The sequence below is a fragment of the Pelodiscus sinensis genome, chromosome 2 (assembly GCF_052426305.1).
Source record: "Pelodiscus sinensis isolate ZL-2025 chromosome 2, ASM5242630v1, whole genome shotgun sequence".
Lineage (NCBI taxonomy): Eukaryota > Metazoa > Chordata > Testudines > Trionychidae > Pelodiscus > Pelodiscus sinensis.
Genome location: NC_143053.1, coordinates 152489285 through 152515641, shown reverse-complemented (window position 1 = coordinate 152515641; position 26357 = coordinate 152489285). Strand labels below are relative to the sequence as shown.

At 41.6% G+C, this 26357-nt stretch overlaps 1 protein-coding gene across 1 annotated transcript; it reads left to right on the top strand.

Moving 5' to 3' along the window:
* The first annotated feature begins 1332 nt into the window (after positions 1–1332).
* Positions 1333–26206, top strand: LOC142826880 (succinate dehydrogenase [ubiquinone] flavoprotein subunit, mitochondrial-like). The gene is made up of 10 exons (XM_075919829.2): positions 1333–1497; positions 3309–3433; positions 8789–8957; positions 9877–10072; positions 11708–11879; positions 16170–16288; positions 22090–22201; positions 23705–23835; positions 24491–24604; positions 25798–26206. Exons 1-10 carry the CDS (start codon positions 1403–1405, stop codon positions 25882–25884), a joined length of 1320 nt encoding a protein of 439 aa, XP_075775944.2. The 5' UTR covers positions 1333–1402; the 3' UTR covers positions 25885–26206.
* The last annotated feature ends 151 nt before the right edge of the window (positions 26207–26357 follow it).

The window sequence follows — 26357 nt, the reverse complement described above, 5'->3', positions numbered from 1 at the left end:
TTCAGTAAGTATCTGGAGAATGGGTACTTAAACCTAAGCAGATAAAAATCACGGTTGATAGATCGATTCCTATGTCAGGAAGGACTGACTTTGATTTTTATCTGCTTATGTTTAAGTATCCATTCTCCAGATACTTACTGATCTGTCTCCCAGCCCCTCCCTTATTCCTCCTCCCCCCTTCCCTGCTCCTATTTATTTCGAGTGTTCACATCCCAAACTCATAACTCCGGTCATCCGAAGAAGTGGGCTTTGCCCACGAAAGCTCATGATACCATTTACATGTTTTGTTAGTCTATAAACTGCTGCCAGACCATTTGTTGGTTGGTGGGGTTTTTTGTTTTTTTTTAAATCAGAGTTCATCTTGATCTTTTCATGGGTCAAGTAGAGTGGCAGGACACCCCAACAAGGAAGTATCAAGTAAAACTAGCCTCCACGATCACAGCAAGAAAAATGGGCAGTTACAGTAAGCGTGATTCTGACAATGAAAAAATGCTACCACCACGCTGCTGTGCAAGGCCATAAAAAAGAACAAATACCCAGCATACCATTAAGAACTAGTAAATGGCTTCTAGACCTAATTTAACAGCCCATGTACTTCATGCATTGTTTACTGAGCCTTAGCTAATTGTTCCTCTCAATCTTGAATGAAGTCTGTATGTGGAACCATAATACAGAGAAATAGTATGGGGGTGGGTGAGGGAAGGTGAAGAGAGATCAGAAACCTGCTTCAATTTGCTATCTGGTTCTTTCAGAAATGAAGGGAGCGCCAGGGATCCACTTATTGCTGGCACTCTGTATCCTCAAAGTGGCATTTGAAATGCAAAATCTCAAAAGCCAGTCCATTCCTCAGTCCCATTAAAACACACACCATTAACACCCCCTTATAGTGCTTGAAGTGTAAAGTGAAGTTTCCCCTTGGTAAATTGAGGGATAACATGCTAGTAGTGTATGGGATAGAAACAGATCACCTAAAAAGAGAGATTCACCATATACTAGGTATTGTCAAACACACAAAGTAGAATGAAAAATGTATTTTTTTTTCTCACCTAACTTCATGTTGATAGGTTAAACATTTTCAGACAAGTTTGATGTGAGACTGTATTCCTTTAAATGGTTTGGTAATTAAATGTGACCTCTTCAATCTAAAAGTTTTTTATATTCTAGAATACAATCATCCTAAAAGAGCCGCAGACTTTCTGCATACAGGCTTATCTGGAAAATAGTTTCCATGAAAACAGTGTCTGATTTTATTCTTATGTTAACTAAGCCCTTTAATGAGACATTGAAAAAGTGGGGTGGCTTTAACTTTTGCACATTCCTTAACTGTTACAAATGTTTTCTTTTCTAGTCTCTACGATATGATACCAGCTACTTTGTTGAGTATTTTGCCTTGGATCTCCTGATGGAAAATGGTGAATGTTGTGGGGTCATTGCACTTTGCATAGAAGATGGATCGATACATCGTTTAAGAGCAAAGAACACTGTTATTGCCACTGGGTAATGTAATGGAAAAATGTTTTATAATGTGAGGTAGCATAATCTAGAAGCTAGAGGAGAAAAATACGGTTGTAGGCAAGGGTTCGAGTTCAAATTATGCTATTGGAACACTGTGACCTAGCACAATACGTATTACTTCATATTTCTTCATTTCCCTATCTGTTAAATGAGAATAATACTGCCTGTAGTTCAGTGGTTCCCAACCTTTTCTAGATGGGGACCCATTTTGACAATTCAGGAAGACTTGGTGACCCAAGGCAATTCAAAAACGGGGTGAGTAGGGAGGGCAGAACTACCTGGGGGAGACACTTGGCGATCCTTTTGAAATGTAATGGCGACCCATATTTGGGTCCCGACCCATAGGTTGGGAAACCCTGCTCTAGTTAAATCACTTTTTATCTTTTGGGTAAAAAAACAGAATACATGCAATTTAATTACTCTAATTAGTTTTAGTTCCATGCTTTAATATACTGCATTGATTGAAGTTTGAATTTTAAGGTTGAGTAATTTAAAAGGCTTTAAGTTATGAAGCTAGAGTCTGTGGAGGCAGTTAATGTAGTCTGTGAAGTGAAGGATAATCTTTAAATATTTTAGTTACATTGTACTTTCTTCTTTTACTTAAAATGCTAGATGTAAACTGGCTATGGCAGGAAAACATATATGTAGGGCCTACTGCAGGCCTGGGCAGAATATGGCCCATGGGCTGGATCCGTTTCGCCAAGCCACTGGCTCCGGCCCATGAACGCTGCGAGGAGTGCCAGGCAGGCTTCCTGCTTGCCTCGCCTCACCCACACAAACCGCTCAGAAATGCAGCTGTGGGGCAGTTTTTCTTTAAAAACTGTGAGTCCGGAGGGGAGGGGAGAAGCTTCAGGAGTTGCTTCTACCCCCAGCACAATGCCATTGACTGGTTTCTAGCCAGAAACTGGCCAATGGGAGCTGCCCATTTAAATAGTAGGCAGCCATGAAGCACAAGGTGCTCCAGAGCACATGGCTGCGGCCTGTGCAGGGGCGGAGCAGGCAGGGAGGATGATTCGGGAACTGCTGCTGGCTGGTAAGTCTCCTGACAGAGCCTACCTCTGGCACCCCAATCCCTCCCTTCCCCAACCCTCTGCCCCCCTCCTATATCCATATTACCTCCCAGATCTGGCGCCCCAGTCCCCTGCCCCAGATCAGTCCCCTCCTGCCCTAGCTCACAACTCAAATTTCTGCATCCTTTCCTGTACCCCGATTCCCTCCACCCGTGTCCAGTGGATTCTATTGACAGTTTATGAAAAGAACTCTGGTTAGAAATTGTGAAGAAAGGGTAGTGCTATTGCTCTGCCACCTGCTGGTCTCAAGTTATTTCTCAGATACTAATTGAGCTAGATCAGCAGTTCCCAACCTTTTCCAGATGGGCACCCATTTTGACAATTCAGGAAGATTTGGTGGCACAGGGCAATTCAAAAAATGTGTGAATGGTTCCTTAAGAGCCACCTGGGGACCCTTTTGAAATGTAAAGGCGACCCATAGTTTGGGAAACCCTGCGCTAGATGATGCTCTCTGTGGTCAAGTTACATAGCAGATAATCTATCAGTTTTGTTCACCGTTGATTCAATTTAAATGTGTGAATATCTTAATTGTGTGATAAATGATTACAGTGGCTGACTGAATGCTGTGTTGAAATTATCCTCTGCTTTAGTTGAATTATAAATCTGCATTGCACAAAGTGCAGTGAATAAGCTGAATATCCTAATGATATCTGACTGCTTCTCTACTGATTTCTTAAGGAAACTATTGCAGACAAATTTTAATTTTTGAAATGTTTTCTCTAGTGGATATGGCCGCACCTTCTTCAGTTGCACATCTGCTCATACCAGCACAGGTGATGGCACAGCTCTGGTCACACGAGCTGGCCTTCCTTGCCAGGACCTAGAATTTGTACAGTTCCATCCTACAGGTACAATATAACATTGGCTCTCAACCTTTCCAGACTACTGTATCCCTTTCAGGAGTCTGATTTGGTGTGCATACACCCACGTTACATTTCACTTGAAAACAATTAGTTTACAAAATCAGATGTAAAAATATAAGTGTCACTGCACACTATTACTCAAATTGTATACTTTCTGACTTTTACCATATAAAGCTATTGGAATATAAATATTGTACTTTTCAGTATATAGAGAAGTATGAATAGATAATTGTATGAAATTTTAGTTAGTTCTATCTTTGATAGTGCTTTTTGTGTAGATGATTGTTAAATCTAGAGAAAAATTTAGATGAGTTGATGTACAGTACCCAGGAAGGTCCCTATGTTCTCCCCTAGGGTATGTTTGTCCCTGGTTGAGAACCACTTGATTACAAGTCTAGGAAGGCAACCTTTGTTTTCCAGGAACTTAAAATATTCAGAAAGAACATCTCTGAAATATTAAGCCTCACAGTTTTACATTATTAAGATCTGTGGTGTATTAAACAGCTTAAAAGCTTTACCACTTACCCTTACCACCTCTTTTCAGGCTACAGATTCTCATGCAAAAGTTAACATTGTAAGCAACTAAATGGAGCAAAGAATTTCCATTCATTGAAATTGTTTAGATGTTTTTGATATCTGCAATTGTGGTAGGAGAAATATAGATCCCTCAATTCAGGAGTCTTATGAAGTAAAGTGGGAGAAACTTTTACAATTGCATAGAAATGTACTTACGTACTTTTGGTACTTGCATTCCGTTAATTTTGGGCTTCAAATACTGTAACAAATCTCTCTCTATATAGTAAAGTTTTTTCCTGCGGGACAACAGGGTGATGTTATCACGTCACTCTGCATCCTGCCTCCTCCTTCCCCCCCAGCTGAAGCTTGACCTCGCTGCTTCCTCTCACCACTTGCAATTGTTTCTTTAAACCAAGCACCTACTCACCTTCCTCTATCCCACCCCATAGGTTTTTCAGTGTCAAGAAACATGGCACAGTGGCTGGCAGACCCCACATTGCAGCTGTGATAGACGGGGGTGGGAGTGTTTGTGCAGTGCTTGGGACAGCAGCCTGGTGACAAGTACTAAGAGTAAGGCTCCTCTGCCACCAGGCTCTTGGGGAGCTGGAGCGTGGTGCCCGACTTCCTGGAATCCATCTACCCCCATGGAGACTGACCCCCTCTCCAGCAGCTGCACTTGCCGCAGCTGACAAAGCACCCGAGCCATCCGGGGAGCCATCACACTGGCCTGTAGGCTCTTTCCCTTCTGCTCTCGGTGGGTGGATGGCAACCCTGGGCTCTGTGGGTAGGGATAGGGCAGTGAGCAGCACAGGCAGGACTTCATGGGGAAGAGGTCGGGACAGTGGCCCTCACGCTGCTGCTTTTCCCACTTCAGCTGGCTGCAGTGCCCCAAAGCACTGTGTGTGCACAGCACTACCTGTGCCTCCCTGGCCACCAGGGTTAGACCTGAGCCTGGCACACACCGCAGCTGGGAGAGGCGAGGTGGGGGGGAGGCATGGGGGAGAGAAGGGGCCTGGGCTGGCTGGGGAGTGGGGGGAGGGAGAAAGGGCCCAGGCTAGCTTGGCGGGGGGGGGGAGGGGAGAGGGATGGAAAAGGGGTCCAGGCTCGCGGGGGGCAGGGGCCTGCACCATCAGAGGGAAGGGAGAAGAGAAGGGGCCTGGGTTGGCGGAGCCACAGCCCAACCTCCCCGGTGGCTGTGGGGAGAGTTGGGTTTGCCTAACCCCCACAAGAAGGGGGATTGGTGAGCATGGGGCGCAGCCCCATAGTAATAATTTTATACATCAATTTATATTCACCTTTCAGAATTGTAATTTATTGCCTCCATTTGAGTCTTTCTTTAAAATAACAAATGAATTCTTCCTTTCATGTTTTAAATTTTAGATTGTACACTTTCATCTTATTTCTTTAGGAATTATCAACTGATTTCTTGACACTAATGCTTCCCAGAATTAAGAAACAAATTAATCAATACTGTATTTTTGAACTTTAAAGACATCCTAATAACTGAAGTCAGGGTTTTCATAGTTCAGGCCCCTGCACGTTTGCCTTTGTATTTTCCATGTTACGTCCATTTCATTCATCAAGTATTCTGGAGGAAGTTTTAAGTATTAATATACATTATTTTCACAGTTGTGGGAAATTAAAGGGAATTTTGGGATTAGAGCAGGGCTGCAGGGGGCTCTCTCCATGGCCAAGGGGTTAGACGCACCCAGACAGAAGTTGTAGGAGACTCTGGTCCTGGTCTGGGGAAGAGAGATCCTTGGCCAGGGATGTTAAGGAGAGTGATGAACCCCCAGTTGTAGAGAAGGCCACACAGCTGCTGAAAGGTTCTTCCTTTGACAGTCCCAGTGCCCTCCAGTGAGTGAGCAGGCTTTGACCAGTGTTCCCTCTAAGCCCATGGTCACCAACCAGTAGATTGAGCTCTACTGATAGATCTTAGAGCCTCTGACAGGTGATCGTGACTGGCTGGCTAAGAGGCTATCAAGCACAGCACTTGAGCTGCACTCCCCCCACTGCCATGCTGCTCCTGCCCTCTGCCCTTGGAGCTCTCCCCTCCGCCCTCCCACCCAGAGCCTCCTGCTTGTAGTGCAGAGGAGGGGCACTGATGTCAGGGTGCCCCTTCCCACCATGTATTCTATCCCCACAGAACGGATGGGGGGCACAATAGGGCTTGGGCTGTAGGGAGTTTGCTAGCTGCTTTTGAGAGTGGGGCAGGGCAGGGGTGAGCCTACCTTAGCCCCACTGCACCACCACCCAGGAGCCACAAGAGGTATGAACCCCCTTCTGCACCCTAAACTCCTGTCCTAGTCCTGAGCCCCCTGGACTCAAACTCTTACACATTCTGTAACCTGAACCCTTTCCTGCACCCCCAACTCTGTGGTCAAGGCTCCGCTCAAAGCCCCTGACGCTCCAAATCCCTTAGTCCAAGACCAGAGCCTGTGCCCAAACCCATCTGCCCCTACCTGGTGAAAGGGAGGGAGGATGGAGTGAGCAGGGGCAGGACCTCGGAGAGGAGAGGCATGAAGGAGGAAGAGCAAGGGTATTTGGGTTTGAGCTATATCCTGGGTTGCATTTACATTCAAAAAGTGATCTTGGGCTTAAAAAGGTTGGAAACTGCTGCTCTAAGCTGTGTGGTGGCACAGCTTCCCAGGGCTCCTTGCATGGAGCTGACTGACTAATTAATCACCTGTGAAGCTCTGCTGCCAGGCAGCTTAGAGAAAACACTGACTGGATCCTTGCAGGTGCAAGGTATGGAGAAAACTCTGGTGATGGCAGAGAGAGCAGAAGCAGTTGGTGAGGGCCATGATGACTAACCCACAGCCATAGGGAAGTCCAACCCAGCTGCTTAGTGGATTCTGTCTGAAAGCAGCCTCTGTGCTCCTAGCAGTTAGCAAGTGGAATCATAACATCAGGACTGTAAAAATTGCCTATATGATTGCAGGGCCTACAACATGAATTCCTGTGGGTGCTATGTGAGAGGGAGGATGTGTTTGAGACTGTCATCTATTTATTTTCCATTAATTTCTATTAGGAGAAGCCCACCTTTATGGACAACTATCAATTTAAATTGCATCCTGCCAGGCCTGTCATAAGTTTATTGTTGTGCAGTTTGTGTGATTTCAGAAGGTGTGGGGACATAATTACCAAGTAAATTGGCTAGATATCTGAATTGTAGTGAGAGTGGGAAGGGGAAGATGTATTGAAATATCATGACGTCTTCCAGCAATTGTTCATTTTTAGGGTAGGTGGAAATCTGTTGGACTGCTTCTTATATTGTAATTATAAAAATGTTTATGGAAGCTAAGAAACTAGGTGTTGGTGTTAAAGTGAAGTACAGTGTGTCTTTCGGATTATCCTTGTTATTTGTAGTAAAGAACCTGTATTTAACGTAGGGGTAATGAAGGCTAATGGTCCACATTGAAAAGTGAATGAGATATGGTTACTTGATCTTTGAATTTCTTAACTGTCAAAGGTGTTATAACTACAATTTTCTGACTATTTCATTGTGTGGTGGTACATATAATATATATACACATGTATAACATTAATATTTTTTTTGGTCAAAGAATGTTAATTAAGCTTTTGAATTACCAAAACCAGTATTCCTTTAAATTTTGTAAATCAGTCAACACTGTCACTTCCCAGGATCACCCAGAGGAATGAAGAGGGTCTTGCTAAATTTGAGGGAAGAGAAGATAATACTGAGCTAAGTCTTTACTCCCTGGGTGATCCAGGGAGCCACAGAAGCATATCTGTTGCACTCCTCCTCCTTCCTTTTAGCTGTAAGGAGTAGAGCAGCAATTATGTGGAATTGCAGACTGTCATAAAATCAGTCCAAGGGTGGAATATAATAGAAAGCAATTTAAAATATTAACTTTCTAATATTCAGAGGTGTAACAGTTCTCGTGGTAGCCAGTACTGTGAGTGACTTTATTATTCCCCGCTTCTGGGAAAAGGGACTGTCTTTTATTGTGCTGGGTGTCAGGTTTCTGACACCTTCAGCCTTTCAAACACATAAGCATTCTTCTCTAGGCTATGTCAGCCCTGTATTTACCTTGCTTGAACAGGTCATCACTAAGACACAATACCCCATGACTAATTTTTACTCCAAGTCCATAAAGCATACTTTCAGAATAAATACATTTTCAGTAAATATTACTTTTGTATACATCTCACAAGTATTGAGTCTTAACAAGTCAAACATTTCTGTAGATACCTTAGGGTACATCTAGACTACATGCCTCTGTGGACGGAGCCATGTAAACTAGTTTACCCAGCATAGTCAATGAAGTGGGGATTGAAATAATCCCAGCTTCATTAAAATAAAAATGGCCACCATGCTGTGCTGACGATCAGCTCATCCGGCACAGCGCGGTAGTCTAGATGCGGCATGGTCGACAAGGGAAGCCATTGTTGACTGCTCTAGTATGCCTCGTGAAACGCTGCTGCGCTGTGCCAGATCACCTGATCGTTGGCACAGCGCAGTGGCCATTTTTATTTTAATGAAGCGAGGATTACTTAAATCCCTGCTTCATTGACTATGCCGGGTAAACTAGTTTACATGGTTTTGTCGACGGAGCCATGTAGTCTAGACGTACCCTTACATTTTACTGTTTTATAGATAAACATCCTATAAGATATTTTTGTCGGTCTGAAGTGAGAGCAGTTTGCAAAGAACAGGGGACCTTTTGCCAGAGATCTGTGTCACTTTTGTCTTATGGAATCCTCCGTATCTTTTAAATTAAATACTTTTGTTTTTACAATAACTTGATTACAAAATTATCTTGTAAGTATTTCATAACATTGCTGCTTCTTGCTTTGCAGGCATCTATGGTGCTGGCTGTCTTATTACAGAAGGTTGTCGTGGTGAAGGAGGTATTCTTATTAACAGTGAAGGTGAAAGATTTATGGAGAGATATGCGCCTGTTGCAAAGGACCTTGCTTCCAGAGATGTTGTGTCTCGTTCTATGACGATTGAAATCCGCGAAGGAAGGTTTGTTTAATTTTTCAGTGACATAAGTTTTTGTATTTGGTAAAAGCAGATAGGGAGTTGCAATAGTTCATGGAAGATTTTTGATCATCTCGAGCAGCCATGTTAAACTGGTAGAAGGCTGAAGATTTTACATATATTTTAGGCAAAAATCTTGATCCCTTTTAAAAGGGTAATCAGAAAAGTTCTCTAGTCTTTTTTGTTTTAGTAAAATTAAAGCTTTAAGCCAGATTTTCAAAAACACTCAGAACGCATCAGCTCTCATTGGAGACAGCAAGAGCTGCTGTGCTCTTGAAAATCTGGCCCATACCTGTTTGATATTTTTCTGAAGTCAAAAGATACCACAGATGTTCTTAACATTCACCTGATGATTCACTAGATAATTTCTAAATGGTCTGATAACTGTAATCTACAAATTGTAAATTGCTGTAACATCAACATCTTTGCAGGACACTAGGAGACTTCATATTAAAGTTGTTTTAGAAATTCATTTAAAATACAGGAATTTCATAATTATGGTAGGAAAGACAGTAGAATGGGGAACATTTTACGTGTACTAAGGTTGGGGAAGGAGGTCAGTTATTGATGCTCTTCTCTGCTTCCAGATGCATCAGTTTTCTAAATAGGATGCATCTGTAAGCGCGTGCGCGCGCACACACACACACACACACATTTGGTTGTGAATATCTGTTTTGAACTCCCAAATGATTATTCAAAGCAGAAATAAAATGACTTAAATTCTGTTTTTCTGGTGTTTTTTGTGGTTCATGTTACCATGCAGATGACTGGATAAAATTGAAGTCTTTATATATAGTGTCTAGATAATATGGTCAAGATACTTTAGAAATGAGTGCTTTTATATAGGGGAAATTCTGTGGAGAGCAGTATTCCAACCTTTCACTCCTATTTCCTTTCACATTAGGGGTTGTGGCCCTGAGAAAGATCATGTATATTTGCAGTTGCACCATTTACCACCACAACAGCTAGCAATGCGCCTCCCTGGAATTTCAGAAACAGCTATGATATTTGCTGGTGTGGATGTCACAAAAGAACCTATTCCTGTTCTTCCTACTGTGCATTACAATATGGGAGGTATTCCTACTAACTACAAAGGGCAGGTAACTATCATAGATCAGTATCGTGAAATCTTGTTTTCTCTAGTAGAAATGAAATATTGGGTTCCTTATAAAATTAGTCTGAAGTGAGCTTGCTACTAAATTTATATGTACAAGTATGTTAAATGATATAATATTAAGATAACTTGAAAAAGTTATAACTTTGTCTTGTAAACAAGTTGTCACAGCATTCTTGGGATGTTTGCATAGGGATGGAACTCCAGAGACAATATGCAAAATATGAAATGTAGTCTTTTCAATATGCATTAAGTATACAGGCGTTCTTTAAACTGTCCATGTGAAAGTTTATTCAGACGAGGGTAATACTGTATAGTTAAAAATGGCTGTATAGATGGGCTTGAACTATAAATCATTAAAGGTTTAGGTGATATGGATTATTAGCTCCATTACTGCATTCTCTGCACTAAAATTGGTAACTTAAGTTCACTGCTGTGTAAATACCAATTTTAATGGCAACCAGTCCCTGTGTCAGGCTGAGCGAATCTGAGAATTTACCAGTCTGATTTCTTGGATTAGTTTATTTAGATCAGTTTTTAAAATAAATATAAAATTCTGCCTTGTCAACATGGTCTGGCATTATAGAGTCCAATTTTCTTCCCACTCTGCTCTGAATTTTACTACAAAAATATTTTGGTGAGCCATGCTGCTTTGTCTCACATTGATGCCGGTAAAACATCATAATTAACAAGGCTCGACAAATCACTGTTTCTACTCGCCCATGGTGAGTAGATTTCATCCGGTCACCCCGTTCACCAGCGGCGTGCGCATGCACAATGCGGGTCTTGCGCATCCGCAGCACGGAGCTGGCTAGTAGATTTCGCCCCGTTTGTCAAGCCCTGATAATTAAATTGCATAAAAGAATGTGATATTTTCAGTTAATAAATTATTTTCATGGTGTTCCCTTTCCCACCTTTAAATTGGTTGCTTACTATTTGAACTGACTTTGTGCTTTCAAGATAAATAACTGATATTCAAATACAATGAAACTTTGATGCTGTACTACAAATCTGTTACATATTTTGAAGAGTGAGTTTCTGGATTTATTAGTGCCAAATAGTCATACTTCATGCTTTCCTACAGATACCAAATTTTTCATAAAATCCTGCCACTTAAATTTGCTGAATGCACTACTTTTTACACCAGAATATGCTGAGTGAAAGATTTAAATAATTATTTTGTTTTCCATCAGAAAAAAGTCCTGGCTATTATGAGTAGAGTTCATCAAAATATTTGCTAACAAAATTAACATTGAGTCACCTATTCTACTGTAATTTTAGTGCAAAGAAAAGTTTTACTGTTGCAAATCACAAAATAATTCAAATTAATTACAGAAAGAGTAATGAAAGCTTTACAGGTTTCTGATTTCAAATTTACTATATATGGTAAATCAATAAAATGAATCTTTGAAGTTGAATTTTGCAGGATTTCAAAACTCTTTTACCTCTTGCAAGTACATGAATAAAATTTTCTATTACGTATATTTAATTTCTTGAACTTTCCTATGTTAATTTAGGCAATAAGATTTTGCCCAGACAAAAACGGGCCTCATCTGCTAGTGATCCTTATTTTACAGATGGTTTTGCAAACCTGTTGAGTGAATTTCTTTTGAAATTACAGGTAATTACACATGTGAATGGCAAAGATCAAGTTGTTCCAGGCTTGTATGCTTGTGGTGAAGCAGCTTCTGCATCTGTTCATGGTGCTAATCGACTTGGAGCAAACTCTCTCTTGGACTTGGTGGTCTTCGGTCGTGCTTGTGCCCTTACTATTGCAGAATTATGCAAGCCTGGTAAGACTGTTCAAGTTTAACTCCTTAAATATTGTCAGAACAAATTGTTATCAATTCCCATCCTCTAAAAGGCATTCTATTACTTTATATCTTTACATCTTAGCAAGTAATTATAGGGTTAATAGCTAGACTATTGAAAATATAAAGCTATTGCAATTTTCTATTGTTGCTGTACATAATGTGCAGTGTTACTAACGTCAAGAATTCACCATACTGCATTAGGGATGTTAAATTTAGATTAATAAACTAATCAAATTGTTGATGGGATTTCCATCAACTATTCAATTACTCTACAAGAGCGCCTCCGCCTTTGAACTGTAGCAAGAGTCCTTCTGAACTCTTGCTACAGTTCAAAAGTGGAAGCCGTGCAGGGAATTCAGGGCTTCCTTTAGAAATGGGGCTCTTGTACATTTCAATAGCAGAATTGCAGCAGAAGCAGCGTGAGCAGAGGCTGCTTCAGTCCCCACTCATGCCATTCCCTGCTGTGACTCTACCTACCCTGCCCTCCGCAGAGATGGTGCTGGGGGGAACTGGCTTTTAAGCCGGATCTCCCCCACACCAGCTCCGGCTTCTCTCCTCCCTCCCCCTCTTCCCCCCCATTGCTGTCTCTCTCTGATAGAGGCAGCAAAGTGGGGGGGTGGGAAGTGACTCGTCACACAAACTTCTGCTTATCGGATAGTCGGCTAGTCTCATACGTCCCTATATTGTATCTAATTGTAGGGCAATATAATTCTGACAAAGCAATTGGACGATGTGATTGAGAGGATTTTCTTCCATACCAGAACAATTTAATACTACTGATGCTATCATGAGTTTTAAGAAACAAGGTCTTGGAGTGTACTACATTTTAAGATGGAAGATACAGTGCAAACTCACCTTATACTATTTGTTCTTACTTGAAACAAGTCTGAGATGATGACATTTGCTGCAGCCTTGCACGTATAACATGTTACATTTTAAAATTTTAACATAAAATTAATTCCTTTAGGTGCATGTCAGATGGCAACATATCTGATACTTTAGAAAGCAGTTTACAGAATGACTTAATACTTAGATCTTTCCACTGTAACTTCTGTTGTTCTACTTTTATATAAAAACATGAGCTCATTCTAAAACGGTTACCGTGGGTTTTGATTTTAATAACTTCTGATTTTTATGGATCAGAAGAACACTTTATTTTAGTTTATTTAAAAAGGTTAGCATAATGCCCCTCATTTCTGGTTAGTTTACATGTATAAATAAAATCTGTATCTAAAACAACATCCACTTACCTCTCTTCAGCCCTGTCCCACTAGGTATGTGGGCCAAGATATAGAAGGAATGTACTCTCAAACTAGGAATCTTAGTTGGATTAACTCTTTTATTAGAGAGGCTTTATTAATATTAGCCAGGGAGAAGAAACGGGATTTAAATATTGTATGATAGGCTCACTTCCTATGCCTTTCTGAAATTGGGAACAATATATAGTCATGAAACTCTAAGCATTAAGGTTGAGATAACTTAAATCATAATAGAACACTTTACATTTTCAACCAAAAAACAGATCTCTTATATCTAAATTAAATCAGAGATTCCTGTTCCCATGACCAGCGCTGACCTTAACTTTTGCCACTCATCCTCCCCATTGATAATTCTTCAGTACAAATATACATATTTCTCTGAGAACTGTGAGTCTGTCTACTAGGTATAGGCTTGAGATCTTTTCCCCACATCTTTCTTGTCAACAACGATAATCACTGCATTTTCTCTGTATATGGAGTAGATGTGACACTCCATCCTTATTTACCACTTCAGTTGGGCTGTACCACTCTTGTTCCCTCAGTATGAGTTTGAGTCTACACACATCATTTAAGTGCTACAGATCAGTTTGTGCCCAAATATGCTTGTGTGTGTCCTGTAGCCTACATTAACTTCTACAGCAGCGGTGGCCAATAACTTTTGATGGGGGGTGTGACGTAGTGGGGGTACTTGCTGGGCTGTGGTGACCTCTGTTGTCTGGAGCAAGACCCAGCAGGGAAAACCTCACTAGGCAGAGGTAAGGACAAACTGGTTGAACCAGTGGCCAGACACCCCCCATGGAGAGGAACAAAGGAAGGTGAATGCGGCCCTGGCTGGGGGGCAGGGCTGGAAGTGGGTTAGTTGGCTGGTGGCTGTCTGGGAGGATGGATGAGACAGCCTAGGGAGAGGAGCTGGAGTTTAGGGGCCCAGTCTCCCCCATCTCAAGGGGGCCTGAGGCCTCCTAGCCCAGTTCCTGTAACCAGATTACATCTGTGCTGCGCTGTGCTGGAGGAGCAATAAACCACCCTCAATTCCACTGGCTGGTACTGTCTGTTTGTGCCATTTCGGGGTGCAGGAGACGGGGAACCCCCAACGTGCCGTCACAGGGGGCCACTCCAAGATTTTGAAAAGTGGTCAAGGATTGCACTCTTCCATGATATTCATGGAGACATGGGTTTTGGAATGGAGGTTGGGTGCAAAAGGGAGCTTTGGGTAAGGGACTGGGGTGCAGGAGGGAGACTGGAGTCTGGGAGGGAATTGGGATGAAGCAGGCAGTTGTGACCTAGGGCAGGAGACTGGAATGCAGGGGTTTGGGATGTGACCTAGGGTGGTAGGAGATTGGGGTGCCAGGTCTGGGAGGGGGTATGGGTGTGAGAGGGGGACAGAGGGTTTGGGTATGTTGGGGGGGGCAGAGAGTTGGGGCAGGAAAGGGCTGGGGTGCCAGAAGCAGGCTGTGGCCAAGAGACTTACTTGTTAGCTGCCAAACTAGCCTGCCTGCCTGCCTGCCTACAGAGCTTAAAATGTTTCCCAGCCTGCTTGACTGGCCATGTGCTTCATGACTGTCTGAGCCCAGGAGAGGGGGCATGGTTCTTCTTAGCTGCCTGTTATTCTAACATGCAAGTTGCATTGGCTGATTTCTGCTAGAAACCGGCCAATGGGAATGTGCTGGGGGCGGGGCAGATCCTAAAACTGCTCCGCTGCTCTCCAGTTTCAAAACAGAAACAGAGCCCTGCAACTACTTTTCTGCATGGCACGCGGGGCAAGCAGGAGGTCCTGTCTCTGTGGGCCGGATCCAGTAGCTTGGTGGGCCGGATGCGGCCCGCGGGCCGTACTTTGCCCAGGCCTGTTCTACACCCTGGGATTATCAACTGTAGATCCCCCTTGGGACCTAATACAGAATGTAAATGGATAGATATTTGGCATAGGATAGCATACTTCCATAGTATTGATAAAACTTGGTTTCCTCTTTGGTTACAGCCACTTCCTGAGTTACGACCACCTCCACTTATGACCAAAGTAGTCGTAAATGCGGATCCGAGTTATGAACAGCAATCCGCACTTACGAACTGCGCGGTCTCTATGTAACTCTATGGGATCCGAGTTACGAACACTTCGAGTTACGGACCAAGTGTTGGTCCATAACTTGTTCGTAACTCGGGGAGCGGCTGTATTGATGAGGTCTTCTTTGACACAGTGTGAAGTGTTATCAAGGATAGTGTGAGTAAAGGCTGGAATTTTTACTGTTGTCTTACTTCTGAGCTTAACTATCTTAACATTCTATTTACACTTTTATTTAAGTTAAATATATTTTCAGAATTACAGTAGAATTAACACTAACATTTAAACCATTTTCAAGCTGTAAAACATTGTATACTTAATGGTAGTGTGGAAAGTCTGTTCTGAAATGTTTTGGTTCAATTATGCATCCTGACTTACCGCCTGTGATGCAAAACATACAAAAATGTATGTTCGACAGCATAGTTAATATATTGCACTCTGGTTCCTTTAATCCCAGAGTTCTCTGTAAACATAAATGAACTGAATATACCCATCCCCATGAAGCAGGTAAGTAGTAGCTGCACTTTCCGGGTGAGGAAACTCAAGCATAGTACTGTTAGGCTGGAACTTGACTGAAGTCACATGAAGTTAGTGGCAGACAGGAATGGAACATGGGTGATCTCATTTTATACTCTCTCTAGCCACTAAACATGCTTCTAACAAGTTCCGGTGGAGAATAAACACAGAGAATTGATGAATCCTGAACTCATGTTTTCATATAAGCATCCCACATAATACAAGAAAAAGTACATGTGTCTTGCTTCATAAAAGTGTATTTTATCACTTTCCAGGTTCTATTGTTTATTCATAGACTTTTACTTTGATGTATTAAAATGAAGAAAAAACACTTAAAATAATTATTGCTTTGTAAGATTGTGAAAGCCTGAGGATCGTTAAATCTTGATCTTATTGAAATAATTGAATAAGAAAAATGAAGATATTTACCCTTCATAGGAGAATCAGTTCCCTCAATTAAACCAAATGCTGGAGAAGAATCTGTTGCAAATCTTGACAAACTACGATTTGCCAATGGAAACATAAGAACATCAGAATTGAGACTTAATATGCAGAAGGTAAGGACCTCAGTACCAGTGACTGGAGCATAATATCTTGAGTTGAGGTTGATATTTAAGATATACTGTGGATATTTATGAAAGCTAAGTTGATATTTAGTAAAATGAAGCTCAGGCTTTGGAAAACTGAAGTTTATCAATATCAGCCTTTTTTCTACACAAAGATCTTTCTGCTTGAATCACCTGCCCAAAAGATCACCCTTGTCCTTTAAATTAGGAAAAAGAAATGCCGCTTGAAATCTCCAATGTTCCCTCAATTTACTCTATACCTAGATGGGAAAAAAATGTGCATTGAGGCATGAGCAGATGTGCACCTTCAATAGAATCAGAGCTGTGGGCGCTCTACTAATGAACTGAGCGGCATTTTAATCTGACTTGGGCAGCTGTCCAAGGGCTCAGATTATAGGGAATTCTATTCCTGTCTATTTGAAACAGTCATCCTCTTTTGATCTACTTTTTGTCTGATCTGATCAGATGCACCTTTCCCAATGAAATATTTTCATACTCACCAATGAAAATGCTCTGTTCTTGCTCTTTGGTCTATGCTTTAAGCTCAGCATCTGATAAATCATAGCGCGCACAAATTCTGAGATGTTGTGCATATATAAGGACTAGAGAGGAGGGTTGGGTTAAGGTACACAATTCCAGCTATGTAAAATACATAGCTGGAGTTGGCTTACCTTAAGATGTGCTTGGTGCCATCTTCACAGAAGGAAGACGACAGGAGTAAATGTTCCCATCAGCTTCCCTTCTCATGACTGGGACTGAGGGCATTGCTGACTGGAGCTGCCCTCAGCATTTGATTTATGGGTTTTAACTAGGCTTGCTAAACCATATGCCAGATTATCGGTCTCTAGCACGGCAAGTGAAAATGTGGCCTTTAATCTGTTTTCCAGAAGCCAAATCTATAACTATGTTTTTATAAGTGTTTAGACAAGACTTAAGTGATTAGTTTGCAAATCATTATATATGGATCTGATTGGTAGCCAAGATTACTTCCTGAAGGAAACACCTAGCTGTAAAAGTGAAATATAAACAAGGTGAATGAGGTAATATCTTTGATTAGACCAAGAAAAATATTGCATTGCCAACCTCATCTCTCTAGTATCCTGAGGCTAACATGGCTATAACTACACTTCATGCATGAAGTGAAATGTAGTAAGACAGCCACTTCAACAGTTTTAGGAACACGGGAGCTAATACTAGATGTGACTTGTGGTCCAGTTAGTCCTGTATTCACTTCCAACCATATTTTATCATTTAGAGGAAGATACAAGAACCTTGCAGTAAACATGTGATGTAATTTCTACCTACATTAGGCCTTGCCATGATCTCTACTAAAGATTGGATTAAAACCTGAAGCGTAAGATTTAATCTCTTCCAAATGTTTTTATAAGTGGATATTCTTGTTATCCATACATATGTCCTTTCCCTTTCGGAATTTTGCTCACTATTACAATGTGCTGTAATAGTGAGTTCCACAATATAATTATATGTTGTATTAAAAAAAAAATCCTTCTTACCTGTGTTGAATACCCCCTTTTTTAATTTCATGCAATGCCTTCATTTAATTTTCTTATTAATTATAGCAAAATCTAGAGAATTGATGCTGAACACAACATGAAGCTAAACTTCCAAGAACTTTAATCCACCTTAACTAACAGCCTAGAGATCATTCCATGTTGAACTTGTAGAGAGGGTATCCAGTTACAAACAAAAATGTGGGCCAAGTGAGTTTAAGCCCTTTTAGAAATAATTTAGGCTATAGTCATAACTTTAATGAGTCATTTTAAAGTGCTTCTGAACCTCACTCAGCACAGAATTGACTTATACTCGAAATACAACAGTTCTTTTTGTAAGTTGAGTTCACTGTGATTCAGAAACTTTCATTGATTTAGTCAGGACCTCTTGAAAATTCTGAACATCACAAATTAATAATTGGAGATTGCAAATGCATCAAGCTTTATTTGATTCCAGTCAGGGGTTATAGCAAAACAGGTGACTTTTGCACCTAGAATCAGTATATGCTGTTCAGGGATCCAGTTTTGTGTATAAAGTCTTGGTATTTTACCCAAACCCTACCCACAATCTTAGAATAATTGGAGCTTTCTGTCATTCAGTTCTGCTCTTCCTAGTTAAACTCCTTTATAGTCTTCCCTATTACATTGTGGAATCCTGGTAGCTTTTACATTTTAGGACAGTAGTCCCCCAAGCTTTTCGGGCTTGTGCCCCCCTCCCTTTTCTTCCCAGAACTGAGAATAGAGACATGAGACCAGGGGAAAATGCAGACATGGATAAGGGGGCTGAGGGCCAGGTCTGGAGCCAGACTTCAGTTGGGGGCAGAGGCTTCGGAAAGGTTTGGAGCAGAGCTGGGAGTAGAGTGGTGCTGTGTGGTTCTACTTTCCTACTGGTCCAGGCCCTACTCATAGAATCATAGAGCTGGAAGAGACCTCAGAAGGTCATCAAGTCCAGCCCCCTGCTCTAGGCAGGACCAATCCCAACTAAATCAACCCAGCCAGGGCTTTGTCAAGCCGAGACTTAAACACCTCTAGGGATGGAGACTCCACTACTTCCCTAGGTAACCCATTCCAGTGCTTCACTACCCTCCTAATGAAATAGTTTTTCCTAATATCCAACCTGGACCTCTTCCACCTCGACTTGAAACCATTGCTCCTTGTTCTGCCATCTGTCACTACTGAGAACAGCCTCTCTCCATCCTCTTTGGAACCTCCCTTCAGGAAGTTGAAGGCTATCAAATCCCCCCTCACTCTTCGCTTCTGCAGACTAAACAGACCCAACTCCCTCAGCCTCTCCTCATAAGTCATATGCTCCAGCCCCCTAATCATTTTGGTTGCCCTCCGCTGGACCCTCTCCAGTGTGTCCACATCCTTTTTGTAGTGGGGGGCCCAGAACTGGACACACTACTCCAGATGTGGCCTCACCAGAGCCGAATAAAGGGGAATAATGACATCTCTGGATCTGCTGGCAATGCTCCTCTTAATGCAACCTAATATGCCATTAGCCTTCTTGGCTACAAGGGCACACTGTTGACTCATATCCAGCTTCTCATCCACTGTAACCCCCGGGTCCTTTTCTGCAGAACTACTACTTAACTGGTTGGGCCCCAGCTTGTAACTATGCTTGGGATTCTTCCGTCCCAAGTGCAGGACTCTGCCCTTGTCCTTGTTGAACCTCATGAAATTTCTTGTGGCCCAATCCTCCAATTTGTCTAAGTCACTCTGGACCCTATCTCTGCCCTCAAGCATATCTACCTCTCCCCCTAGCTTAGTGTCATCCGCAAACTTGCTGAGGGTGCAATCCATCCCCTCATCCAGGTCATTAATAAAGATATTGAACAAAACCGGTCCTAGAACCGAACCTTGGGGCACTCCGCTAGAAACCGACCGCCATCCTGACATCGAACCCTTGATCACTACCCGCTGGGCCTGGCCTTCTAGCCATCTTTCTATCCATCTTACCGTCTATTTATCCAAACCACATTCCCTTAACTTGCTGGCAAGAATATTGTGGGAGACCATATCAAAAGCCTTGCTAAAATCAAGGTATATCACATCCACTGACTTTCCCAGGCCCACAGAGCCAGTTACCTCATCATAGAACCTAATCAGATGAGTCAGGCACGACTTGCCCTTTGTGAATCCATGCTGACTATTCCTATTCACTTTCCTCTCTTTTAAGTGCCTCAAAATGGATTCCTTAAGGATCCCTTCCATGATTTTTCCAGAAACCGAGGTAAGACTGACCGGGCTATAGTTTCCTGGATCGTCCTTCTTCCCCTTTCTGAAGATGGGCACTACATTTGCCCTTTTCCAATCATACGGGATTTCTCCTGATCTCCACGAATTTTCAAAGATAATGGCCAAAGGCTCCTCAATGACATTTGCCAACTCCCTCAGTACTCTCGGATGCATTAAGTCCAGACCCATGGATTTGTGTACGTTTAGCTTTTTTAAATAGTTCCTAACCTGTTCTTTACCTACCAAGGGCTGTCCATCTTCATCCTATCTTGCGTCACTTAGCGTAGTAGTCTGGGAGCCCACCTTGTCCGTGAATACGGAAGCAAAGAAAGCATTGAGTACTTCAGCTTTCCCCACGTCATCTTTCACTAGGTTACCTCCTTCATCTAGTAGGGGCTGCACACCCTCTCTGATCACCACCTTCTTGTTAACATGCCTGTAGAAACCTTTCTTGTTATCCTTCACATCCTTAGCCAGTCGTAATTCCATTGTCGCCTTCCTGATAACCCCCGGCATCCTCGAGCTATACATTTAAACCCCTCTCTGGTCATTTGTCCAAGTTTCCACTTTTTGTAAGCTTCCTTTTTGTGCTTAAGTTCACCAAGGATTTCCCCCGTAAGCCAATCCGGTCTCCTACCATGTTTGCCTCTCTTGCTACGCGTCAGGATGGTTTCTTTCAGTGCCTTCAATAAGGCTTCTTTAAAATACTGCCAGCTGTCCTGGACTCCTTTCCCCTTCATGTTAGCATTCCAGGGGATTCTGCCCATCAGATCTCTGAGAGAGTCAAAGTCTGCTTTTTTGAAGTCCAAGGTGTATATTTTACTACTCTTTTCTTCCTTTGGTCAGGATCCTGAAATCTACCATCTCATGATCACTGCTTCCCAGGTTGTCACCCACCTCCACACTTCCCCTATTAGTTCCTCCCTGTTTGTGAGCAGAAGATCAAGCTGCGCACGGCCCCTGTTGTATCCTTCAGCACTTGTCAAGAAGTTATCCCCAACATTGTCCAAAAACTTCCTGGATTGCCTGTGTACTGCCATATTGGTTTCCCAACAGATGTCAGGGTGATTAAAGTCCCCCACGAGAACCAGGGCCTGCGATCTGGAAGCTTCTCTCGGTTGTCCAAAGAAAGCTTCATCTACCTGATTCTGTGGCCTGTAGCAGACACCAACCACAACATCACTGCTGTTGTTTGTGCCTTTAAACTTAACCCATAGACTCTCAACAGGTTTTTTTCCCTCTTTATACTGGAGTTCAGAGCAATCGTAGTGCTCTCTTACATATAGTGCAACTCCTCCCTCCTTTTCTCCCCTGCCTGTTCTTCCTGAACAGTCTATACCCTTCCATGACAGTGCTCCAGTCATGCGAGTCATTCCACCAAGTCTCTGTTATCCCAATTAAATCATATTTCTTGGATTGGGCCAGTTCCTCCTGTTTGTTGCCCAGACTTCTCACATTAGTGTACAAAAACCTCAGGTAACCAGTTGATCACCCTATCTTCTCCATTTGAAACAGGGGTCCTCCTTTCTTGCTAGTTCCTCTCTGCATTTCTTCCCCGTATCCGACTTTCCCATTCCCCTCAGGGTTTTGGTCACCGTCCCCCGCCGAACCTAGTTTAAAGCCTTCGTCACTAGGATTGTAAGCCTGCCCGTGAAGATGCTCCTTCCTCTCTTGGTTAGATGGATCCCATCTCTTCCTAGCAATCCTTGTGCCCGGAACAGAGTCCCATGATCGAAGAAACCAAATCCCTCTCTGCGACACCACCTGCGCAACCACGCATTTATGTCCTCAATTCGACGATCCCTGCATAAATATGTGGGGGATTGTTTGGCCCTTAGAACTTTTTCAGATTTCCTATTCAGAATGGAATCGTTGCATTATTTCACATACAGAATGGGTTTGCAACCACAATGACGGGAAATTATAAAAGAAAGCTTAATTCTGTAGAAACTGAGATTACAAAAGACATTCTAATGCCTTCCTTGAAACTTCTTACAGGTTTTGGAAGTATACTATTTTTTAAAACATTTTGGTGTCTTGTAGACAATGCAAAGCCATGCTGCAGTGTTCCGAACAGGTTCTGTACTACAGGAAGGCTGTGAGAAACTTGGCCACATTTATCGTGATTTGGATGACCTGAAGACATTTGACAGAGGTACAATTCTACAGTAGCTTGTGTGTTCATTTTGTTACCTGTGGGTGTACGTGTGTTTACTCAGTGTGGGGGCGCACTGTGTGTAAATCTCTACATTTCAAAGGTATTTTCAGTTACAATGAAGAGTTAATATAAAAATCAACTGACTTGAGCTGCAGTTTCAAAACTATTGTTGCAGTTGTCTTGACATTTGTGAATTTGCATGGAAACATTTTAAAGAGGTTCTGTTTGAATGTTTTATAGAATGCAAATGTAGATTAGAAAAAATCAGACGTGTAAATGTTAGTTAACTTACACAAACTAGAAAAAAACCTAACACTTTTCAATATAAGGAAAATATTATTCCTTCCCAGAAAACTTGTGTGTGTTCACCTCAAATATGCAGAAGGATATTAGTCTTAATTTATTATAAACAAATCCTGAAAATAGTATAATGTGTAAAGGTTAATCTATTCTTAACAATGTTCTGGTATATGTTTATTTGGGGAAAAAAGATACACAAATCCAGCTTTACTAAGCTCTCTAAGGAGGGTGTACACCTTTTCCTTTAAAAATAGGATACAACTCAAGAGTTTCTTAAATAATCGGTAAATTATTTTTTTCCTTTCCGCAACTTTTCTTTTTGTAGCTACTTGTAGAGATGGGCTTTGAACTGAACATTCTAAAAGAGGCTGTGTTACAGGCTGTAGTGATTGTTAGACACCAAGTTGAGGAAAAGCCTGTCATACAATTTAAGATCTTATGGATGAATGACATGATATCAGCGTATTGGTGATCCCTGCAATTGGATTATACAGTTTCTTAAAAACGTAGCCTGTATCCACTGGATACCAGTAAAATTCTGCTGGAAAAACTTTTTTGCCCAGCTAGCTCCAAAGATTTTTTTTTAAGTGACCTCATTTAAATTTGGAGCCAAGTTTTGTAAGCTGAAACAAACGCTGCTTGAGTATGAGGACAAAATTGTGTTTTGATGCATTACATGCAAGATTCAATCTCATTTTGGGCACATTTAGTCTTTAATAATTATTTTTGACTCAGATAATTAAGTTTGATTTCACAATTGTCTCTAGTAGTGGCAGGCACATGCCTCAAAACCAAAATATGCTACTTTTGCACAGTTAATCAGTATTATCAGACATGTTGCCTGTAAACCGTGCACTTGTGTGGCTGCTTAGGAGAGATTCCAGCAACAGCCAGTGATCAGCAGAAAGCTTGGTTTTCTCTTTCTGCTAGGGGCGCACACTTGCACATGCCTCAGTGCGCACACAGTTTATTCTGCACATGGATGGAAAAGAGGGAAAATTGATTGTCAGCTTATGAAAGATGCAAGACTGGCGAGAGATGTCTGCATGCTATGATGGAGATGCACTTTTTGCGTAGGAAAACATGTGTTGTGACTACAGTACTGTCTTCTAAGTACAGTACCAGCAAACAAAAGAGATTGATGAGAAGTACTTACACTTGTTGCTAAACATACTTCAATGTAGTGTAATGTCTTGCTAGGTATGGTGTGGAATACTGACTTAGTGGAGACCTTGGAACTGCAAAATTTGATGATTTGTGCTATGCAAACTATTTATGGTGCTGAGGCTCGCAAAGAATCTCGTGGTGCTCATGCCAGAGAGGACTACAAGGTGCTTGTGTACTTTAAACATGTTTCATAAATAGGGTTTTCATACATATGGGACAACTTTTCTTGGCAAACATATCTTGGTTTTAAATCACATATACTTGAGGTTTCAGTTTGCATTGCTTATTCCTAAAACTCTAAAATTGATTTAAGATGCTTGAAAAAGTGTTCCTGATATTGACTTCAAGCTTGTAAACTGATTTGTGGCCTCAATGGTTTAAGTAAATCTAAATGACCCTTTCACACCCATTGATCAGTATCTCAGTAACCAGAATCAGCTGGGTATTGATGCAATAAACACAGCTTCTAATCAGTCCCACTGAATCTTACTTTTAAAATATTGATAAAAAGAATAGCTATGATATGGTCACTGGCTAGCAATAAAAAGATTGAAAACAGTGTACGCATTATATGAAGATAATGCACTCTAGAATTTCCACACAGTTACAATCCTACTTAACTTGCTGAAATTCTGCACTAATTTTGAAATAAAAACAGGAATTAACATAAAATGTAGAACAAAACTTAATCTGGTATTACAGCATTAATTTGGTATTACAGCAGTATAATTAGAAGTGACCTAATCTTGTTGGTAGTTAAATTCATTTGGAAAATGCAGTTTGTGATCTACTGCATAATACTTTCTTTTTACTGCTTAGGTAAGGGTAGATGAATATGACTTTTCCAAGCCAATACAAGGGCAACAGAAAAGACCCTTTGAAGAGCATTGGAGAAAACACACCCTTTCTTTTATGGATGCCAAGACTGGGACGGTATGTTGATTCTGGGGTTGGGGGGGGGGGGGCTTTTGTCCCATCCTGTTTTTCAAGTGGAAATTGCATTAATGTAATGGAAGTTAGTTGAAATTTCTTTATGAAGTACCTCATTTAGTTAAATACAGTAAAACTCCAATAGTCTGGTGTCCAGTTGTCTGGTACTCCCAATAGTCAGGCAGTAACTGGAACGCGGAAGTGCTTCAGTCAGCCGCTCTCACGGCCGGGCCACTATAAACCGCATGCACACTCCCATCATGCGCCATTCCGCTCACAGTCCCCAGTGCACATAGCGTCCAGCCTGCATTTGCTAGCAGTTGGCTGCTGAGCATAGGGAGCTGCCTTGGAACCCAGACATAAGGTTGGGGCAGAAGAGAGACTGGGTTACAGCAGGGAGGGGAGGAGTTTGGCTCTGGTAGAGGGGAGGGGAGGGGAGGTGAGAGAAGGGGGATTGGGTTGGGAGTATGCTCCTTTATAGTACCTCCAGGTACTCGGACATATCTGGTAATACAGCACCACCTGGGTCCCAAAGGTGCCAGATTAGTGGAAGTCTACTGTACAGTAGTATAATTTAGGAGTATAAGAACTAAATGTGCAAGATGAGAGCCATTCCTGAATTGCTTTGTAGAAAATTGATTTTGTACTTGGCTGGGAACTGGAATAGTTTTTCATCTTACAACAGGCTAGTTCATAATTCTTATTACACAGATGTGTGTGGTGATGCTTAGTATAAATAATTTACAGCTTTAAAAATCTCTGCTCTTACAACCCCCTCCCTATATGCACACTCCCCCTGCAAGGTGATCTACAGTACAGCTCTAATACGAAGTACTCAGGATCACCTCCCCTTCCAGGTGATTAACCTCCTTAAGTGCCAGAAGGGTGATTTGTTGAGTGACATGAGGCATTTTATTCCCTTGAATACAGACTGTGCCTTCAAATGCTCCAAGATGTTACTGGTAGGGAAGCAAGAAGGAACTTAGAAATAAATCTTACTTAGATCTGGAAAGAGGTGGGTTTTTTTTCCCATTTGAGATGCTTTTGACTTAATGTTGCTTTTTGCAAGTTTTTTTTTGTCAATTTTCTAGTTCTGAATATTGTGATGGAGCAGTAGTTGCCAGTATTTTCTATGACATAATTTGTGATTTCTTGCTCTTGTTTGCTTTAGTTAATACTGTCTTTTGTATCTTTAGGTTACTTTAAAATACAGACCTGTAATTGACAAAACTTTAAATGAAGAAGACTGCGCAACAGTTCCACCTGCTATTCGTTCCTACTAATAATGGTTAGCTATGTAAATCATGTAATAATGTATGTCTGCCAGATCTTAATGATATATGTAAACATAAGTATTCTCATTGAGAAAGCTACTGTCATATTAATGATGGCATTTGTCACTGATATAATAGGGATATGCTGGCCATTGAGCAAAGTGCACACTGGTTCTCTTCCGTGCCTCTCAAAACATTTGAAGCGACGATACAAAACTAATGCCAAAATAAAATCTAAACCAGCCCTATTTGTTACAGTATTTAGCTTTTGTGATCTCTTGTTTTTCTTCGTTGTGGAGCCTCTCTCATGGAAATAAACTCAATGCACTTATTTTGAATGTGTAATCTGTTTTTCTTAAAATGAAACAGAAATGGTCATCTGTAATGTGCTGTTTGAGACATGTATTTTGTGATTGGGGGATGAGATTTAAAGTTATGAGATTTAAAGTTAAGCTTCCAGAACAGGAACTGTGCCCTATTAA